The sequence below is a fragment of the Temnothorax americanus genome, unplaced genomic scaffold, assembly GCF_048541705.1.
Source record: "Temnothorax americanus isolate GAGA-0224 unplaced genomic scaffold, ASM4854170v1 Scaffold18, whole genome shotgun sequence".
Lineage (NCBI taxonomy): Eukaryota > Metazoa > Arthropoda > Insecta > Hymenoptera > Formicidae > Temnothorax > Temnothorax americanus.
The window spans coordinates 1,674,451-1,691,565 of NW_027509318.1; the positions used below are offsets into that span (position 1 = coordinate 1,674,451).

Here is a 17,115-nt window from a genome sequence, read left to right on the forward strand (position 1 = left end):
CGCGTTTTAACGTGGTGATGCGCGGTCGCACCGGTGACGGCGTGCGGTCCGTGTTCGGTATACATATATATATATATATATATGTGTTTCCGCATTCGGCATTTTAAATTGTAAGTTCATCGCGCGTTATATACCCTCGACGCACGACGTCGTCGCGACTGATTTTGGCATGAGATTTTAACGCGGCAGCCACGAAAAGGCAGGGCAGAAATTCGTCGACGAAATAATGGGCACTGTCCACGCTAAGGTACGTATTTATCATTAGAAGTTACGGCATAACCTAAAACCCCATTAGGATTCTCGGAATGAGCAATCTCTAATAATAACACTGAAATGGATAATTTTAAATTTCACCCCAATTTTTCCGCAATATTAATCTGCGCCGATTGGCACCGCGGTAAATTTCACGTAACTCGTATGTTCGCAGATTTTTATTGAGGAAACGTTATGTGTACAATTGTGAGATCTAACGGAGGTATCTATTTTTTTTTTTTTTTTAGGAACCTAGTAATTCTTCAGGCTTGGGTCAATTATCTAAGAACGCCTCCGCAAATCCAAATGCAAACGATGACCTAGTATGTCTACAGTTTATATATGAAAATAATTCAATGTATTCTTATGATACTCTGCTTAGATTTCTAATTTTTTCATTTTAAAAACTAAGCGGTAAATAAAAATATATTAATGTTATCTGATTTTAACAACTAAAATTCCATTATTTTTCCAACAGCCTCCATTTTCCAGTAGCAAATCGCAGTTACATAGGGAAGAAGAGAACGTGCAGACGAAGAACATTCTTCTGCAAACAGTGGAGGTACGTTAATAGACGTTACTTAGACGTAGCAGTTACGTATTGCTATTTATGGATTTTGATCGTTGCTCTTTATCATCTTCTCCAGGCACGAGTCGACAAGATACACGTAGATGGACTTGTACGAACGAAGGACGACATAATCAAATCGCAAGTGACGGACTTGTTTAAGGCTAGAAACTTCGAGGATGTCATTATACGCGCTTACAAAGTGCGGGAGAAGCTGGACGCGTTGGGATGCTTTAGAAATATCGGAATTTACATCGACACCAGTCAAGGACCCGACGCCACTCCCGATGGTGTTGAAGTGGGTCTATATAATTACACATTTAATTCGACAAAGAATAAGTAATTTTTCAGATTTAAATGTAACGCAGTTTATCGTTCTTTGTACGTCACACGCGATAGTGCACTTATTATCCGTAAAGCTCACTGGAACACGTTTGTCGTTAGGTCACTTTTAGGGTACGTGAAATGAGACGTTTGGTCGGCGGGATCAGCACGATGGTCGGGAACAACGAGGGATCTCTGATCGTCGGCGCGAGAGCGCCAAATCTGTTCGGGCGAGCGGAACGCATCCAGATGGAATACTCTCACGGTAACAAAAGTTCGATCAACTTCAATGTATCCGCCATTAAACCATTTCCGCGGAGCTTATACAACGCAGTGTGAGTCGGGATATCCGTAACCTGTATCTAATTATTAATGCGCGCGTTATCAGAGTCATAATAACAGGATTAACGCTTTGCAGATTAACCGGTACCGTGTTCAGCACGACGCACGATTTCCCGTGGTCCGGTTTTAAGCAAAACGACAAAGGGCTGCTCCTCGACATGGAGCTCAACCAGACGGACACCTCGAAGCACAACGTACAGTATGAAGCTGCATTTAGGAACATTAGCTGCTCGAAACAAGCGGCCTTTCGCGTTCGCGAACAGTGCGGTCCGAATTTGAAATCCGCGCTGAGGTACATCTGGACGATAGACAAAAGGGACTCTCCTATATTCCCCGTTACCGGGAGTCTCATGCGATTAACGACGGAAATGGCTGGCCTGGGCGGCGATATTGGTTTCTTGAAGAACGAGCTTGCCATACAGACTAATTGGTCGCCGCACGAGTACCTTGTAAGTACTCGTTTCTTGCGAAACGTTCTTTGTTTTTATTTGATCCGACAATTTCTACATACATTGCGGAAATACTACATCGACGACTTTTTCTATTTTTCGAATAGACATTCCAGCTGGGCTTTCAGTCCGGGCTGTTGAGTGCAATCAGCAACGACATGAAGATAAGTATAGCCGATCATTTTTTCTTGGGCGGCCCGCTGAATCTACGCGGATTCGACATGAGAGGATGCGGGCCCCGCTACGACGGAAATTTCGTGGGCGGCGAGATGTATTGGGCAGCCGCCCTTCACGTGTACACGCCGCTCCCGTTCAGACCCGGCCGTAACAGTTTCGGGAATTTATTTAGACTGCACGGTTTCATCAACGGTGGCAACCTGTCCAACTTCACGTTTGCGTACGGTGAGCGTAGTAATTCGATAGATCATTTCTATCATCGGCGCATAAAATTGATTTCTAGGAATTGAGATCGCCTAGTTTATTTTCAGACTTGAAGTCTTGATTCTATAATTGTTCTAAATATAACTTAAATGAGATTTAAGAAGTAAAAGAATTTATGGACAATTGTGCGATCAATAACGATTATCTGTTTTTCTAATTTTTGAGTCTATATTGGTCTTAATAATTTGGTTATGGAGCATTACGCTAGCTTCTGAATATAATTCTCGCTTAATTTCGTCATGTTTCATCAGATCTTAAATCAGATCTGATTAGATTAGATTAGATTAGATGATCAGATCTTCGATCAATTTGTGCGATGCGAAATTTTCAGGTAATCTCTACAATAAAAACATGAAGATCTTCACGGAGAACGTTCGCTGCGCCGTCGGCGGGGGTATCGCGATGAAACTGGGGAACATTGCCCGTATAGAATTGAACCTAGTTACACCATTGTTGTTCACGAGGAGCGACGTGCTCCAACAATTTCAATTCGGTATTGGCGTTCAATACCTCTGAGCATTTTTTAACTTTTGATAGTCTTGTATTATTACGACGGATTTAAATGTAAAAAAAAGAAATAGAAGGATTATGTGTAAATTTATTTCCGTTACTTGTCAGAGACGCAACGGAGTGTATAATATTTTCAATAAAGACACAGAGAAATCAAACGCTATCTTCGCTGGCCTTCGCGAGCGTGGTGACGACGACACGGTTATCCGAAAGTCGCTTATCCACGTTGCTAATTAATCGGATCACGGAAAGCTCCCATAATTATCAGCGTACTCGTGAAAAAAAAGAAATGGTGATTTATACTCTGAACAAAATGTACTTTAACAATGCGAGCCTATCGTCTTTTCGCTTGTTACGATAGAAAAGCCGTTAGATGAAAAATCGTAAAGTTCTGCCGATCTCCGTTCGCGCATTTTCTGACGCAATTATTTCACATGTTTCGTCGATCCGCGCAACGTGATTTGCACACATTCGATAAATGCTATTAACATTGCTCGAAACGATCATTGACAGTACTACGCGCGTGTAAGAGATGGATAACGATAAGAAGGAAAGGTGGAGAGGCGGAGGAGGCTGGAAAGTTACTCACGACTCTGAGTAACCCGGTATGGAGGAAAAAAGAGCGTTGTGACAAACGCAGGAAAAGGACAGAACGATCTACTGGTGCACTTGCGTTACGCAATACCTGCATTCATAAACTCGGAATTTTATACTCGCGTTGCATTTGCTTACCTGGTTATCGATACACGTGATACAATTCCGAGAAATATTTCGTCACGCGTTGCACGTGTGAATCAGACGATTGTTTCTAAAGAGGAAATCTAGATGACACGCTTGCTAATTTTAGAATATTTCTCAGCGTTAGATCAGTGGATCCAATGTCCACCATAAGTTTATTTAATATTTCGGAGATTATCGCGCGGAATCCTAAGCGTGTAATAGTAACGTTTGTGAGTTTTTCATACAGTTTGCCTTTCTCGAATCGCCGAGTACTTGAAATGTAATTTTTCCAGCTTTAGAAAAAGCACTGAAACTAGAATTAAGACTGCGTTTCAGTATCGAATAGTAATTGGTGATTCGAAAGTGTGGTACAAAAGCATAAAAATGAAATGTGAAACGTATGAGAAATTCTTAAAACTATTAATCATAATACATATCCCGCTAGATAATCGACAATTTTTTTAATCCAATTTTTATTTATCCTTATTTGTTGTACACATTAGTCGCTATATTTGCTCGTGAAATTTTTTCGTGTCTTTTCAGGCTTTGAAGGCGTGATTTATACGATATTTTTTCTCTATTTTTTTTTCCTTTTATATGTTTTCTATTGTTCCATTCGAAAACACGGTTTTATAACCGAAACGGAAAGACGCGCGTCCGAGTTAACGAGGGATGACCATGGCTTTCCGATCTCAGGTTTACTTTTATACCACGTATAGACTGCTTTTCGTAGTATATTCAAAAGATTGTCTTAAACAATTTCGGAACGCTGTACGACTACTTTTATTGATTTTGAGTTGGAATTCCAGGACCATCAATCTCACCAAGACTTCGGTGCATGGTCTTGAATACAAGATCTAACAATACCGCCCCTAAGGGCAACTGTGACCCTCAGGTTGGTTTTAGACATCCAGCGGCGACCGACGGGCCTCGACAAACAGCTTGGCTCACAGACAGCTAGATAACGCTTGATAACGCGATTTACACCGCATTCTTCAACCGAAATGCAGGCATTGTCACTGAACGAGCATACAAATCGGACGTGCATAATCGCGGCGGAAATCGACTGTATCGGCAAAATTGCGTTACAAGTAGATAGCGAATACTAATGACGCTGCGTCGAATTGTCCGCTTGCTGCTTCTTATTATTATTAGAACAATGTTCGAGTCTTCAGTCTTTCCTTTGTTATTATTAAATGCAATGTTAGACTCTTTTGTTATTATTATAGGGGAATGTATTTTCAGTTCCTTTATTATCAAAACAATGTTCGATTTTTTCCTTGTCCGAACGCTGCACATTTTAGAGAATGTGCAAGTTGTAAATGATCCCTCTCGCTCGCTTTCTCTCTTTTTCCGTTAAAAATAGAAAGTCCTTTTACGCGTCGAAAAGTTTTTTTCCTTTTTGCCCTCTCATCAAGCAGTCACTCGTTGGAGCAAAAATGGACGAAAAACAAACAACATACCAGACCCTTCGGTTTTAAGAGTACATTTGTGCTGTGAGAATTTAACCGTCGTAAAATATAAGATGTTATACAATACGCGGCGATAGTGAGAAGCGAGAGCTGTGAGTGAAGCGAGCAGAACCGAGAAAACCTGATACGCGTTGCGTTTTCCGAGCGCGGATCGCATCTCGAATCGAATCTGTATCAAAGTAACTAACAGACATCGGAGAAAGGATATAAAGAGCCTTCTGTCTCCCCTCTCGCTCTCGACATTAATCTCGGCGTGTCTAGACTAAAGCGCAAAAAAGCGAGAAATAAAGTCGGTGGGAGCGACGACTCGATCGGGCACGCGCCTGATCCGCGAACTCGAGATTATTATTTATTTCAATCGAATTCCGCGATCCGGTCCGAGATGAATTCTTCCGAAACGATGACACGATATCTTCGCATTGTCTACCCGTGATCTAGCCGTTAGCGAGTAACCGATATGCCGACCGTTAGATAACGATAATCGCGCGCCTTCTCGATGTCTCTATAGATTCCTCGACGCCGAGACCTTTGGTCCGGCTAAATAATTAAACGGTTTATATAGGCCGACGCGGCGTCGCCGAACGTCACAATAAATTACAACGTCGGGGCGACTTCCGTCGTCGAAATATTCTGGAATTTTCCATCCGTTTCCTTTCCGTTTCTTTCGCTTAATTTTCTTTCTCCAATTTTTACTTTCCGAAAAAAGGTTCGTTTTTATTTAAAAGTTTTTTTTTTAAATTAATAGCATTTTCAGCCGTTTCTGCTACGAAAGAGAAAATTCATCGCGCAACATTCTTCATTGTTTTGCAACAATTTAGACGCCGAATTGATAGAAGATTTCTAAAAACCCGCCGTTCCCACGCAATTTCGGGAACTCGCCTCCTACCCCGCGGAACGGTCACGTGACCGTTTCGGCAGGCTCGTGCCCAAAGGCGAGGCCCCGCGCCGATCGGGCTCGCACTTGCGTATTTATTTTCCGTGGGGGCGTGAGAAATTATTCATTGTATTTTTTTCCCCGCAGAAACTGCAGAATGAAGTATCTTTTTCTAAAGTGAGAAAATAAAGGTATTTGGGATATGCAATCAAAACAAAATACCCCGTGCAGTACGGGTGGGGAAAGGGGGGCGCGGGCGCCCCCCTCGGATTGTCCCTCGATACGCGCCTGAGCGGCCTCTTCGCGCTGCGCGAGCCGCGTCGCGCCGCGCATGCGCCGTCGACTACGCGTTCCTCGTTCCCCAATGTTCCCAATTCCCCCGTCCATTCTCATTCTCATTTTATAGTTGAAGATGGCCGCTTGAAGTATCTCGTCAACATGTGTGCTGTAAAAATGTGCCCGTTTGAGATAAATAACCTCGCCTGCGCGATATCGACTGGAATCAACACGGCAATCGACGCTGATCTGCAATTAAAGGAAATCATCCCCGAATCGCGTTGTCTCCAGTGTTCGACGGGAAAACCGTGGCATTGCGTACGACGTTACCCGCTGCGTCGCTACGAGGGCGTCGAGGATCGTAGTATTAGCGCACGTAAGTTACGAATGTGTGTGCGATAATGTGTATATGCACGTGTATATATGCAATTATACATACGCGCGAAGCGCGTCTCGCGCGCGTAGATGAGTCGACGGACTTTTGCGTTATGATGAACAACCGTGCGATCGCTATAGACGGAATGGACGCCCGACGCGGCCGAAACGTGCACGAAGGAATGTATAGCGTCATGGAGCACGCGACGTTTCCCGCGGCACGCAGTCGTTTTTCCTCACGGGCCCCCACGGCCGTGTTATATCGATCTCTACATAAAGAGAAATGTGTGTTATCGATAGTAATGTAGACAGTGATGTGATATACTGTGACAGTCTGTACTAGCGATAACACATACTTCTTTATGAAAAGAATTCCTGATAACAGGGCCGTGGCCGTTCCGAGCGACGGGCGCGCTTTCGGCCAATTGGGGTTTTTCCAGGAAAATTTTGGGGTGTCAGTGGCATATGTGCATATATATGCGGGATAATTGATTTAATAAATTAAATTTTGAAAACGTCCCGGAAAACAAGAATTTGAAAAAGAAATTGTAATTATATATAATATAGCGGCCGAAAATATGGATTTTTTTTAAGTTGAGCTTTAGAGATTCAAAATTTTTAGAAATCCTTATTTAATAAATTTTTAATCGATAAAGTTATCGATTAATTGAAATTTGAGGTTTAATTATGAAGATATGTAGTGAAACTAGTCGAATTATGAAGAGAAATTAACTTCGTTTTTTTTTACATTTTCGGAAAATGTAAATTTTAATGAGAATTTAATGTAAATTTTTCAATTTTAGAGAGAAATTTATTTCGAGCCGAAGAAGAAAACTGAGAGAAATATAATGCATATGCAGAATCATTGGTTTAACAAGTTGAAATTAAAAAAACATCCCGGAAAAGAAGAATTTGAAAAAGAAATTGTGTATTTTTTAATTATAACAGTTCCATAACATTGTTTTCCAACGGTAAAACGAAATCTTCCTAAACAAAATTCAATTTTTTTTTTCTAAAATATCTAAAGGGAGTCAACGAAAATTCAATAATAATTTAAAGTTTTTTTATTTTTTGTAATTTAAATTTAATTGTATCCAATTTAAATTCCGTTTGTCTTATTTGTTTATGCTTTACCGAGATCGACACAGGTGTTGACGGTAACTGTTTATTTTCAAATTTAGTCTTGATATCGGTATGTAAACAATGTTAGCGAACCTGTGCGCTAACACGCGTCAAAATTGTGAGGCTCGCGAGGCTCGTCAGACCGAGCAGATCCTCCTTCCGCAAATCTTTTTTTACCACGCGACAGTCTAAAGTTAAAAGTTCATATCGACTTCTTGTTTTTATCACGTTGTCATTGTTATCATGTACATTTATATATAATATTCGCAATTTTTCTTAATGTCCAAGATTAACATTTTTTTTAAGTCTACCGTGTTTCGCATAAAGTCTTATATTATTGTAATTTTTTTATTTGCTGATAAATATATTCTAATCGGCGTATTATATTTTTTTCAGCACATTTAACAATATCGAGAAGAACAGGCAGAACACCAGTTTGAGTTCAAACACGCCAGGGATTCCTTTGCTCCTTGGATCTGCACGTTTAGACCTCTCTAGTATCACGTGTCCGTCAATCTTTCTCGTCCTGCAGCAAATTCAAGATGTATTCCGCACAACACACAATAATGTCTTACATCGCGATGAAAAAGAGGCAAACGCTCTACGTTTTACGTGGAGAAGACAACGCGCCATCGTCGAATGATCGGAGAAGATCTCTCATCCAGAGTTTTATGAGAGGGAGTTACTTACAGAATTTGATGTATCGAGCGAATAATCCGTTGTCGGTTACGGTAGTAAATGATGAAATACTGACTTCTGGTCTCTTGAAAAATTCGTCGATGAAGACCAATGATCTGTCGTACACAATGAAAGAGGAAAAATTGCCACGCGATTCGAAGGAAAAATACCCCACAGATTGTATCTCTATGTTTGGACGTGCGCCCGAAACGGATTACCTGCAAGACTGGCATATCGTCGACGACTCTAACTCAGTTAAGATCAGAAATGATGTAAACCTCAGAAAGAATTCTGATGACACGCACGACGATAATAGTACAATAGAATCTCACCCTATGCTGCAAGTTAACGAAATAGAAAAAACAATGAACAATATGACTGATGCTTCTGGTCCTTTGGATGTCGATCCACGGAAGCGCGAAGTTGACATTCACAAAGACACGGATGTCGAATCTTTCCTCGTGGTTTCTCATTCGGATGTGCCAACCACGCCCGTAGATATCGTTGAGGAAAGTTCAATGTCGCGTTTTTCCAACGTCTGTCGAAATGCTTGGACGTCGACCTGGAACATCGTGACTAATCGACTTTACTGCAAAACAGGATCAACGAGAATGTCGGTAAAGCGTCCGTTGTATCCCACGAAGCAACACTATCGGAGAAAGGCCAACGCCATCGCGATAGGTCGTGGTCGCGGTAGAGCGAAGTGTCAGCTGAGGCGTTCTGGGGTGAGTCAAACCATACGCCGGAAGGAATGTGTCAAGTACGAAGATTATGAGACTATGCAGAACAATCTTGTCGGTGCAGCACCGAGCGATCACCCGTTGGACAGTAAGTTTGATAGCTTAAACAGCATAGATCCTTCGGATCACGTCACAAAACAGATCGATAGTCCGTCGATATCTAGCTCCCCTAGAACAACAACTACGAGAGGAAAATCGAAGACGTGCAAGAAGAAGAAGATTAAAGCGAGACACGTGACCAAGGTGTGTTACATAGCTAAGCCTTCGAAGGTGAAAGATCTCGAGGACAGCACTGGCGAGATGTCTGATGCGCAAGAGGATTTGTCCCAATCGCGGACATCGTCAGAGCACTTCGCTGAGGTTGAGGATGATTGGATCGTTTTCGAGGACGATGATGATGAAAAATTGTCCGAGACACGTGAGAAACGAGGAGCGACAGAATACCCTATCATAGCACGTTATGTACCTAATTCGATGAGGAAGAGGGATAGTTCCTACGAGGATTCCAACAGCGAAACTCACGATGCCGAAGAAGTTTCGTTTCGGATGCGGTCGTCGTCGGAGAGTTCCACCGAATCCGAAGACAGTAATCATAGTTCCATAGTTTTCGACGAACAGGAAGCGATGGAATGCCCAAGAATGCATGGTCGTTTAACGAATATTAGCGACAAATACTGCGAAGATTTTAATAGTCTAATGCAAAAGCATTCGTTTCAACGCCGCCGATTACCGTCAGACAGTTCTGAAACTTCTGACGATTCTAATATTTCCGAAACTTCTGATACTATTAATAGTTCCTTTGCCACTGAAGGGAACGACGACGTTGACGGCTATAATGAGGTGAGCTTCCATGACGGAGACTCGATCGTCTTTGCTGATGACGACAGCGAGGCATCGACAGCGCAAGCAAAGAAGGTACTTAAAGATCTTCAATATTTACGTCAGCCATTTTGATTTCAGAAGCGAGAAAATTACGATAAGAAAATCTATAAGCATAACATATTATATAACGTGTTATAAAATTGATATCAAATGTTATAAATTTAAGAACATTAACAATTGCAAGTTTGTTTTTGCCGAACTAGATAATTTAACTGATGATATTTATTATGCGTGTATCTTCCCCTCGATATCCTTCCACTTTTGATATATCGTAATTTAAGATGACTAATGTAATAGAATGCTTGATGATCATTTTAGCGCAGTTATGCGCTAAGTGAATTTGAGATTGTCGAACATTAATATTAAATGCAGTATATTAATTTCATTATAATGTGATACATTATAATATGATAAATTATATGATAGTAAAAACACACGAGATATAATTCTACATATATACTTATAATGTATTAGCAGATAATACTGAGATTCGAAATTCTATTTCAGGTGAGTTTCGACCCGACTCCAGTCGTACACGTCATGGTAACGTGGAATTATGCGTACCGAGCAGCCCGAAGAGGTCCTTGGGAAGAAATTGCGCGGGACACCGAGAGATTCAGGGGACGTATAAATTCTATTGCGATTGTCCTTGATCCAATTTTAAAAAGTACACACCGCTCGCAAGTTTGGCAGGAACGATTCGCCTTCCCGGAATAATTTTAGCCCGCTTAATGATTGATATCTTCTTAAATATCGAAAGAACATTAAAGAATGTAGAAAATTTCCTTTTTGCGTGTGGCTAAAATATATGTCATGTTCAATATAGTTTATTGTCAGAATGTTTATTGATCAAAATAGTTGCTACCGGCAACACTTGTAACACTTCTTTCTCTCTCTGAAGAAATTTTCCAATTTTTTTAGAAAGGAAAATTGATATCCTGATTTAAAACAGGATTTAATAGGAAAAAACTAATATCTTTTGTCATTGTAATGAAAAATCGCGTAATTACTGCTTGAGATATTACTGTATTTCATATAAAAAGATGCAATTTCCAAAAAATATTGAGATTTGAGTCTTAATCATTAAAGCATCTTTTATGTAGGATGTCTGGCAATTACCATGCGATCTCTCGTATGTAGATAGAGCAAGTTGAACTGAATAGAAAAGTTATTTACTGTTTTGCGAGTTTTGCGTTCGCGCGATTCGGCGAGATAAATCAGTCCAACGTACAACTACATGCGCAGGAAGGCTTTGGGAATAGCGTGCTTCTAGCAGCAACAAATGCGTAATACTGGACTGTTTCTTATCGCTGAATCGTACGAATGCACGCATAATTCGCAAATCTATTAATTAAATTTTTCATTAAACTTTGAGAAACCCACAAAACAGTAAAAGGACTTTCATATTTAGCTTAATCCGCTCTATATCTGCTTATGAGAGATGGCACGGCAATTACCATACATTCTGTGTATGTGGAGTCTTGAAAGAGGTATATGTCGTATATCTTTATTATGAAAAAACATGAGCACGTTTTGGAATTTTTATGTTGCAACGATATATTATACAGCGTTTCTTTTTAAATTCTTTTTAAATTAAAGAGGAATATGTACAATCATCTCTCAGCTAATACATTTTTCATGTAATCTATTAAGAACTAATCGGAGATACATTTGATAATTGGTATATTAAAAACCATCCGAAGACAAAATTTCTTATTTTCTTGTACAATTTCTATCAATTGTAACGTTTAACATTTGTAACACGACGTTAGAGTGACACAGAAAGTTCATCCTTTAAATCCTGTTTTAAATTAGGATGCTGATTTGTCTCATTTTCTTTATTTTTAGAAAGAAGGGTTGGAAAATTTTTTTAGAGAGAGAGAGAGAGATAGAAAGATAGAGAGAGAGAAGTGTTTTTAATAAAGATTCTAACGACAAGCTGTATTGAATATTATGTGTATTTTAGCTATGTGCTAACAAAAAATATTTTTTATAAGTTTATAGTTATTTATACAAATGTAACAAGTTATATAAGAAAATGAGAAATTTGGTTTTTGAATAATTTTAAACGTTTAAATATCAATGAAACGTACAATCAACATCAATCTATCGTGACATAATGGCAACAAAAGTATGTTCACTTAAAATAAGAACACTTATCATGGAATATCGTTAGCTTTTTCCCAGGTACATTAGACCCTTATCATGAAATATAAATTATTAAATGTATCTTCGCGATTAAAGTTATTGATAGATTGCGTGAAAAATATATTAGCTAAAAGATGGTTGTACGCGCGCGCGTATTTCTTGTCGCCTTATTGTTATCTCAAACGTATTTAACATAAAATTTCTAAAACGCGCTCATATTTTTTCATAATAGCGAGATATGCGACATGTTTTTCTTTCAAGGTTTCGTATATGTGTAAAAGATATTGTAACGTTTCACGTTCACGCGTATTTCAATTATTTTTAGAACTGTCGTGTCATGTCCTTTATAATTTTGTTTCTTTCGTAAATAATATCGACGTGCATGCACAACAATACAGAGTTGAAAATATATAATTCATACCAGCACAATATATGAAAAGCATACGAAAAAAAAATCAATGAGAAACATAACAAAACAAAAGACAAATGTGTAATGGAGCATGCAAAAAGAATTTTATGTATCGTTTAATATTTTTCTTTGTCAAGAATCATCTGATCGTATTCTATGTAGGTACGGTCTGTTTCTTTTTTTTATTTGGCGATACTTGGACTTGGACCACAACTATCTTATTAATTTTTTTTTTCCGGATGCATAACGCGTGACGATCGCTACTGTTCGAGTGGAATAATTAAGCGAAAATGAAAGTGCTGCGCAAACGAGCTCTTGGGAACCTCACGAAATTCTATTAATAGTAATTATTCTTTGTAAATAATAGTACATTACCTAGATTACTTCGTATTAGCTTCGTATTAGATAATCGTCGATGTATATAACTATGTATATATATATATAACGTCACACATGGAGGAGTTATGTATGTACATATATAGTTTGTATAAACCATGATGTTCGTACGCGAAATCGAGAAACAAGTTTTAGGTCGATACTGTCACATGTATGTCACGGTGTTTTTTATTTCTTATCGCAAACTTACTTTAATATTCGAGAAGTTAATAAAAACAAATAAAAAAAAGAAGAAACGATTTTATCATGAGCAGAAAGTTTTCATGACTTCTACTAATATTTTTCTCCTTTTGCTGTGAGTTTTACTACCTCGCAAAAATGTAAAAATTCGTCGAAAGAGTTGTCACTTAAAGCATTAAGTTGTAGAATATAATTATAATTTAATTATATATAACGATTATAATTCAATTATATATAATAATTATAATTATAAATGTGTATAGCGATAGCGTGTCAAGTACGTCGCTGAATGGGAATGGCAGCTGGAATGTAATTTTTAACATTTGTGTAATCTAAGAATGATTGCATACGTGAGGTATAAATTATTTCGAATTATATAAGAGACAGGCGAAAGGATGGAGAGAGAGTGAGAGTCGATTTGTTTGTTTTATTTATTTTTCTGAATGTATGTTCACAGGCAAAAGATGCCGATCCCGAAGTATCGCCGTGTACATTTGCTTTAAACGCTCGCATTATTTCCAAATTTGTCCGTTTTTCTCTTTTACATTAATATAATTGCTTTTAATTTAGTTAATAAATGATGAATATTCGCGAATCTAATCTTTGAACAAATGGACTCCACCGATAGAAATTTAATATACGAAAACGATGAGAATCTACTTAAAAATTCATGCCACGGAGTTTATGGCTCGTATTAATTTTTCAAATCGTAGTCTTTAATGTCGCGAGATTATTCAACTTAATTATTGTCTTTGAATTCAAATAGTTTAATTCACGATTGCTCCAGCCAAATACATTCTCCGAAATAATTTTGTCCATTTTTTTCGAAATCATTTGCGTTGTGCGCTGAATATTAAATTAAATTTTTTATTTAATTTTTCGTTGTCGAGACAGTTAATAAAATGTGTTGAAAGTCCACTCTTTCAAGGTTACTTTGTCGATGCGCAATTATTTCATAATTAAAATGTGATTTCGTATTGTTTCCCAATAGTTAATTTAATATTAAATTAATTATTTATATAAGCATATATTAATATTTATATTCCGTCTTTTGCAACGACGCCGCGACGGTTTCTTTCTCATAAATGTTTCATGGTTGTCTCTTCGCGCGCGCATCCGCAGGCCACTTTGCACCGTCTCGCATGCATAATTTTCAGACTCATCGATTTCATTTTTCCCCGCTGATTATCTACGTAGTTAGCCGCACGTTCGCGTACAATAATTACTTGCACTGAGAAACTTCTCATGATAACGTAACAATGGGAGAATGATATAGGACTGGAACTGTGTCAAGGGCAAGTTACGCGACTTGTTGCTCTTACTGATTCTATATGACATTCTACACTAAAATTAAGAGTACCGATTATAGAGCGTTCACTTTCGAATTGGCCTGACATGGCATACGAGTTTAAGATTTTTAATGCGAGCTCCTTTTTCGATGAGATTCGATTGTAAGAAAGAGAAACCATCCAGAGAATACGATGCAACGATATCGTCTAAGTTTAAAAATTTTGAAGACGTTTTTTATAGCATTCTTGCAGAAAATGTAATTATCTGTATGATATTTTTAAAACGCGTCTTATGTTTGTCATATCATATAATTTCAATCGATAAAACAGTTCAGGTAATAATATGTAAATATGTAAACAGAGAAAGAGGAGCTAAGAATTGCTCGATATAATTTAATATATACATAATTATAGTAACGATGATTATTAATGTCTCTGTCAAAAATTGTATGTAATTAATGCTAATAGACAAAACATCTGTACATGTATGTATATATGTATCACTATTAATAATGTATGATTGTATGATATATGTAATTTTTATATGTAATTTGTAAAAATGTAATAAAATGTGCATTGAGATAATACAAAACACTCGTCTTATAAAAAGTATCGGGAGAACATAATAAGCGAAGAGGTAAAATTCCAAGAATTTTTATAATTTATAACAATTCGGGATTTTGAATCGAGAAAATCGAAAGTCTTAAAATTCGACAAAGTATCAGAAGAATATGCGATTATATATCGAGGAGGTTGCACTATCTAAAATTTCAAGAATTTTCAAAGAGTTTCTAGAGAGAAATGCAATTCTAAAATTCCTGATAACTTTAAGGTGTGTGTTTGGGAATTTAAACTCTATAAGAATCTAAATTCTTCAAAATCGGAAGAGAAAGTCAGAATACACTATAGGAGTGAGAGATGGAGTAAAAAATAACTTCAAGTATTTCAACTTCAGCAATCAAAATTTTATTATAATCTTTCTTTTATTTGTGAGCGGGATTATGATTATGTAATCACATACATAAGATTAATTAATGACAAGGTATTATTAAATACTAAAAAAATTTGACGAAGGGTCAAGTTGCAGCGGACGAGCAGAAAGCGAACAGGAAGAGGATGGGCAATGTCTTTAATTGACTGGGCTGGATATAGATGACAGATTCCCATCGCGAGCTGTTGCAACGAACGCGTTATGCGCCGTTGCATTGACCTAGCGCGTTTACACGTTGTGAAAAAACGGCGAGGCGCATCGTAAAATCCCGGCAATCTCCATTATGGAAATTTCCCGTCGCGGCTTGGCCAATTTCCATAATGTAATCCGTCTGATATTTGTGTACGCGAGTCTCTCGGGAGCCGAACCGATAGTCTCCGCCTCTTGTAAATCTCCTAATTTCGATTAGTTTGTAGCATCATCAAGTTTTTTTCTGCTCTTTATTTCATAGATTTCATCGGTTTGGCTTCTAAGAAACTCGTATAATATCGCGAATCGATTGTCGTCTCATTTTTTATAATGTTTCGCGTGCATCAGTGGTTTTCTGAAAGAAAAATTTAAAATAAAAATGAGTATTTTGATAAAACTCTCACTTGATTGACACTTGTGCGCGCGATAAAAATGTCGATTATTGTTATCGCCATCTTCGGCTATTCTCGCAGTCCTGATTATACCTGAGAACCAATTAAGATAATATTTCGTGTCGTTGTGTTTGCGGTTTAAGGCAATCAGTGGTCGAGCCATTTCATGAACAAAAACGAAAACGCAAGGCAATCATTTGGAAAAGAAAAAGTATCTAAAGTATACTTTTTAAAACTAGTTAAAATGTTATAATATATTTCGCTCATTGTAAGGCTCATTAATTATCAAGAAAGACAGAAACGACGTAATTGTTTTATTTGACGTTAAGTAAATTCGGTTTTAACGTTCAACTCATTTATTCCTCAGAGTTAATCGCTTTGCCACGCTCGACGATGCGCCATCGATTCCTTAATTTAAATTATTTATTAATTATTATATATAATGTATATAATGTGTAATTCGAATTTATTTACGATAAAAATTGTGTTTCAGTCAGTTTATCGAATATTTGATGTAAAAGCAACATCTTCACTTGCACTTTCACGTGGAAAGTTTCAAAAGTTCACTGCCGCTTTCTCGCCTATCCTCCACGAACAACCATCTACCGTGTTACAGTTGACTTCAGTTTCTCCTCGGCACAACGATAACGAACTGATATCGTTCGATTCTAGACGACACGAGCGCTTATAATATTGGGTCACATATCCCATAAATAAAGCATTATAAAAGAGAGCTTGATTTATTCTTTAGCTCAAAACCGACTTAAATCTCGCCAGAGAATTGAAAATTTAAGATTAAAAGATGGGTATAAGTTGTAAATAAAGGAAAATATATTTTTGGATTAAAATTAAATTTGACAATCTATCTCGGTAAATATAGCACAGTTAATCTACCTAATTACATATTGTTACATTGTTACGTAACACAACCGAATGCGTCGATGGACGCGTTTCTCATAAATAAAGACCTAAATTCTACCATCCGATGTGTCAAGGCTTAGTTCCAGATTCGTCATACATGGAGAACGCGTTCGAGAGATCGTTGTCTCTCTTTTTTTCCTTATTGCACGAGACTTCTCTCCACGAGTTATTCCAT

The 17,115-nt window shown here is 37.9% G+C and overlaps 2 protein-coding genes across 2 annotated transcripts; both read left to right on the forward strand.

Annotated features, from left to right (window-relative positions):
• The first annotated feature begins 77 nt into the window (after window positions 1–77).
• Window positions 78–3,044, forward strand: LOC143896101 (sorting and assembly machinery component 50 homolog). Its single transcript, XM_077403664.1, has 8 exons — window positions 78–247; window positions 501–575; window positions 731–814; window positions 900–1,118; window positions 1,265–1,479; window positions 1,563–1,935; window positions 2,043–2,337; window positions 2,708–3,044. The coding sequence occupies exons 1-8, from the start codon at window positions 227–229 to the stop codon at window positions 2,890–2,892; spliced, it is 1,467 nt and encodes a 488-aa protein (XP_077259790.1). The 5' UTR covers window positions 78–226; the 3' UTR covers window positions 2,893–3,044.
• Window positions 3,045–6,332: 3,288 nt separating this feature from the next.
• On the forward strand, window positions 6,333–12,685 carry Ppp1r15 (Protein phosphatase 1 regulatory subunit 15). The gene is made up of 3 exons (XM_077403657.1): window positions 6,333–6,604; window positions 8,122–10,058; window positions 10,533–12,685. Exons 2-3 carry the CDS (start codon window positions 8,268–8,270, stop codon window positions 10,740–10,742), a joined length of 2,001 nt encoding a protein of 666 aa, XP_077259783.1. The 5' UTR covers window positions 6,333–6,604; window positions 8,122–8,267; the 3' UTR covers window positions 10,743–12,685.
• Window positions 12,686–17,115: the final 4,430 nt, after the last annotated feature.

Excerpts from the sequence above, each read along its gene's own strand:
- LOC143896101 (XM_077403664.1), top strand. The coding sequence starts at position 227 with ATGGGCACTGTCCACGCTAAG. Across the intron at positions 248-500 it reads TGGGCACTGTCCACGCTAAG|GAACCTAGTAATTCTTCAGG; the intron begins GTACGTATTTAT and ends TTTTTTTTTTAG. Across the intron at positions 815-899 it reads TTCTTCTGCAAACAGTGGAG|GCACGAGTCGACAAGATACA; the intron begins GTACGTTAATAG and ends CATCTTCTCCAG.
- Ppp1r15 (XM_077403657.1), top strand. The coding sequence starts at position 8,268 with ATGTATTCCGCACAACACACAATAATGTCTTACATCGCGATGAAAAAG. Across the intron at positions 10,059-10,532 it reads CGACAGCGCAAGCAAAGAAG|GTGAGTTTCGACCCGACTCC; the intron begins GTACTTAAAGAT and ends ATTCTATTTCAG.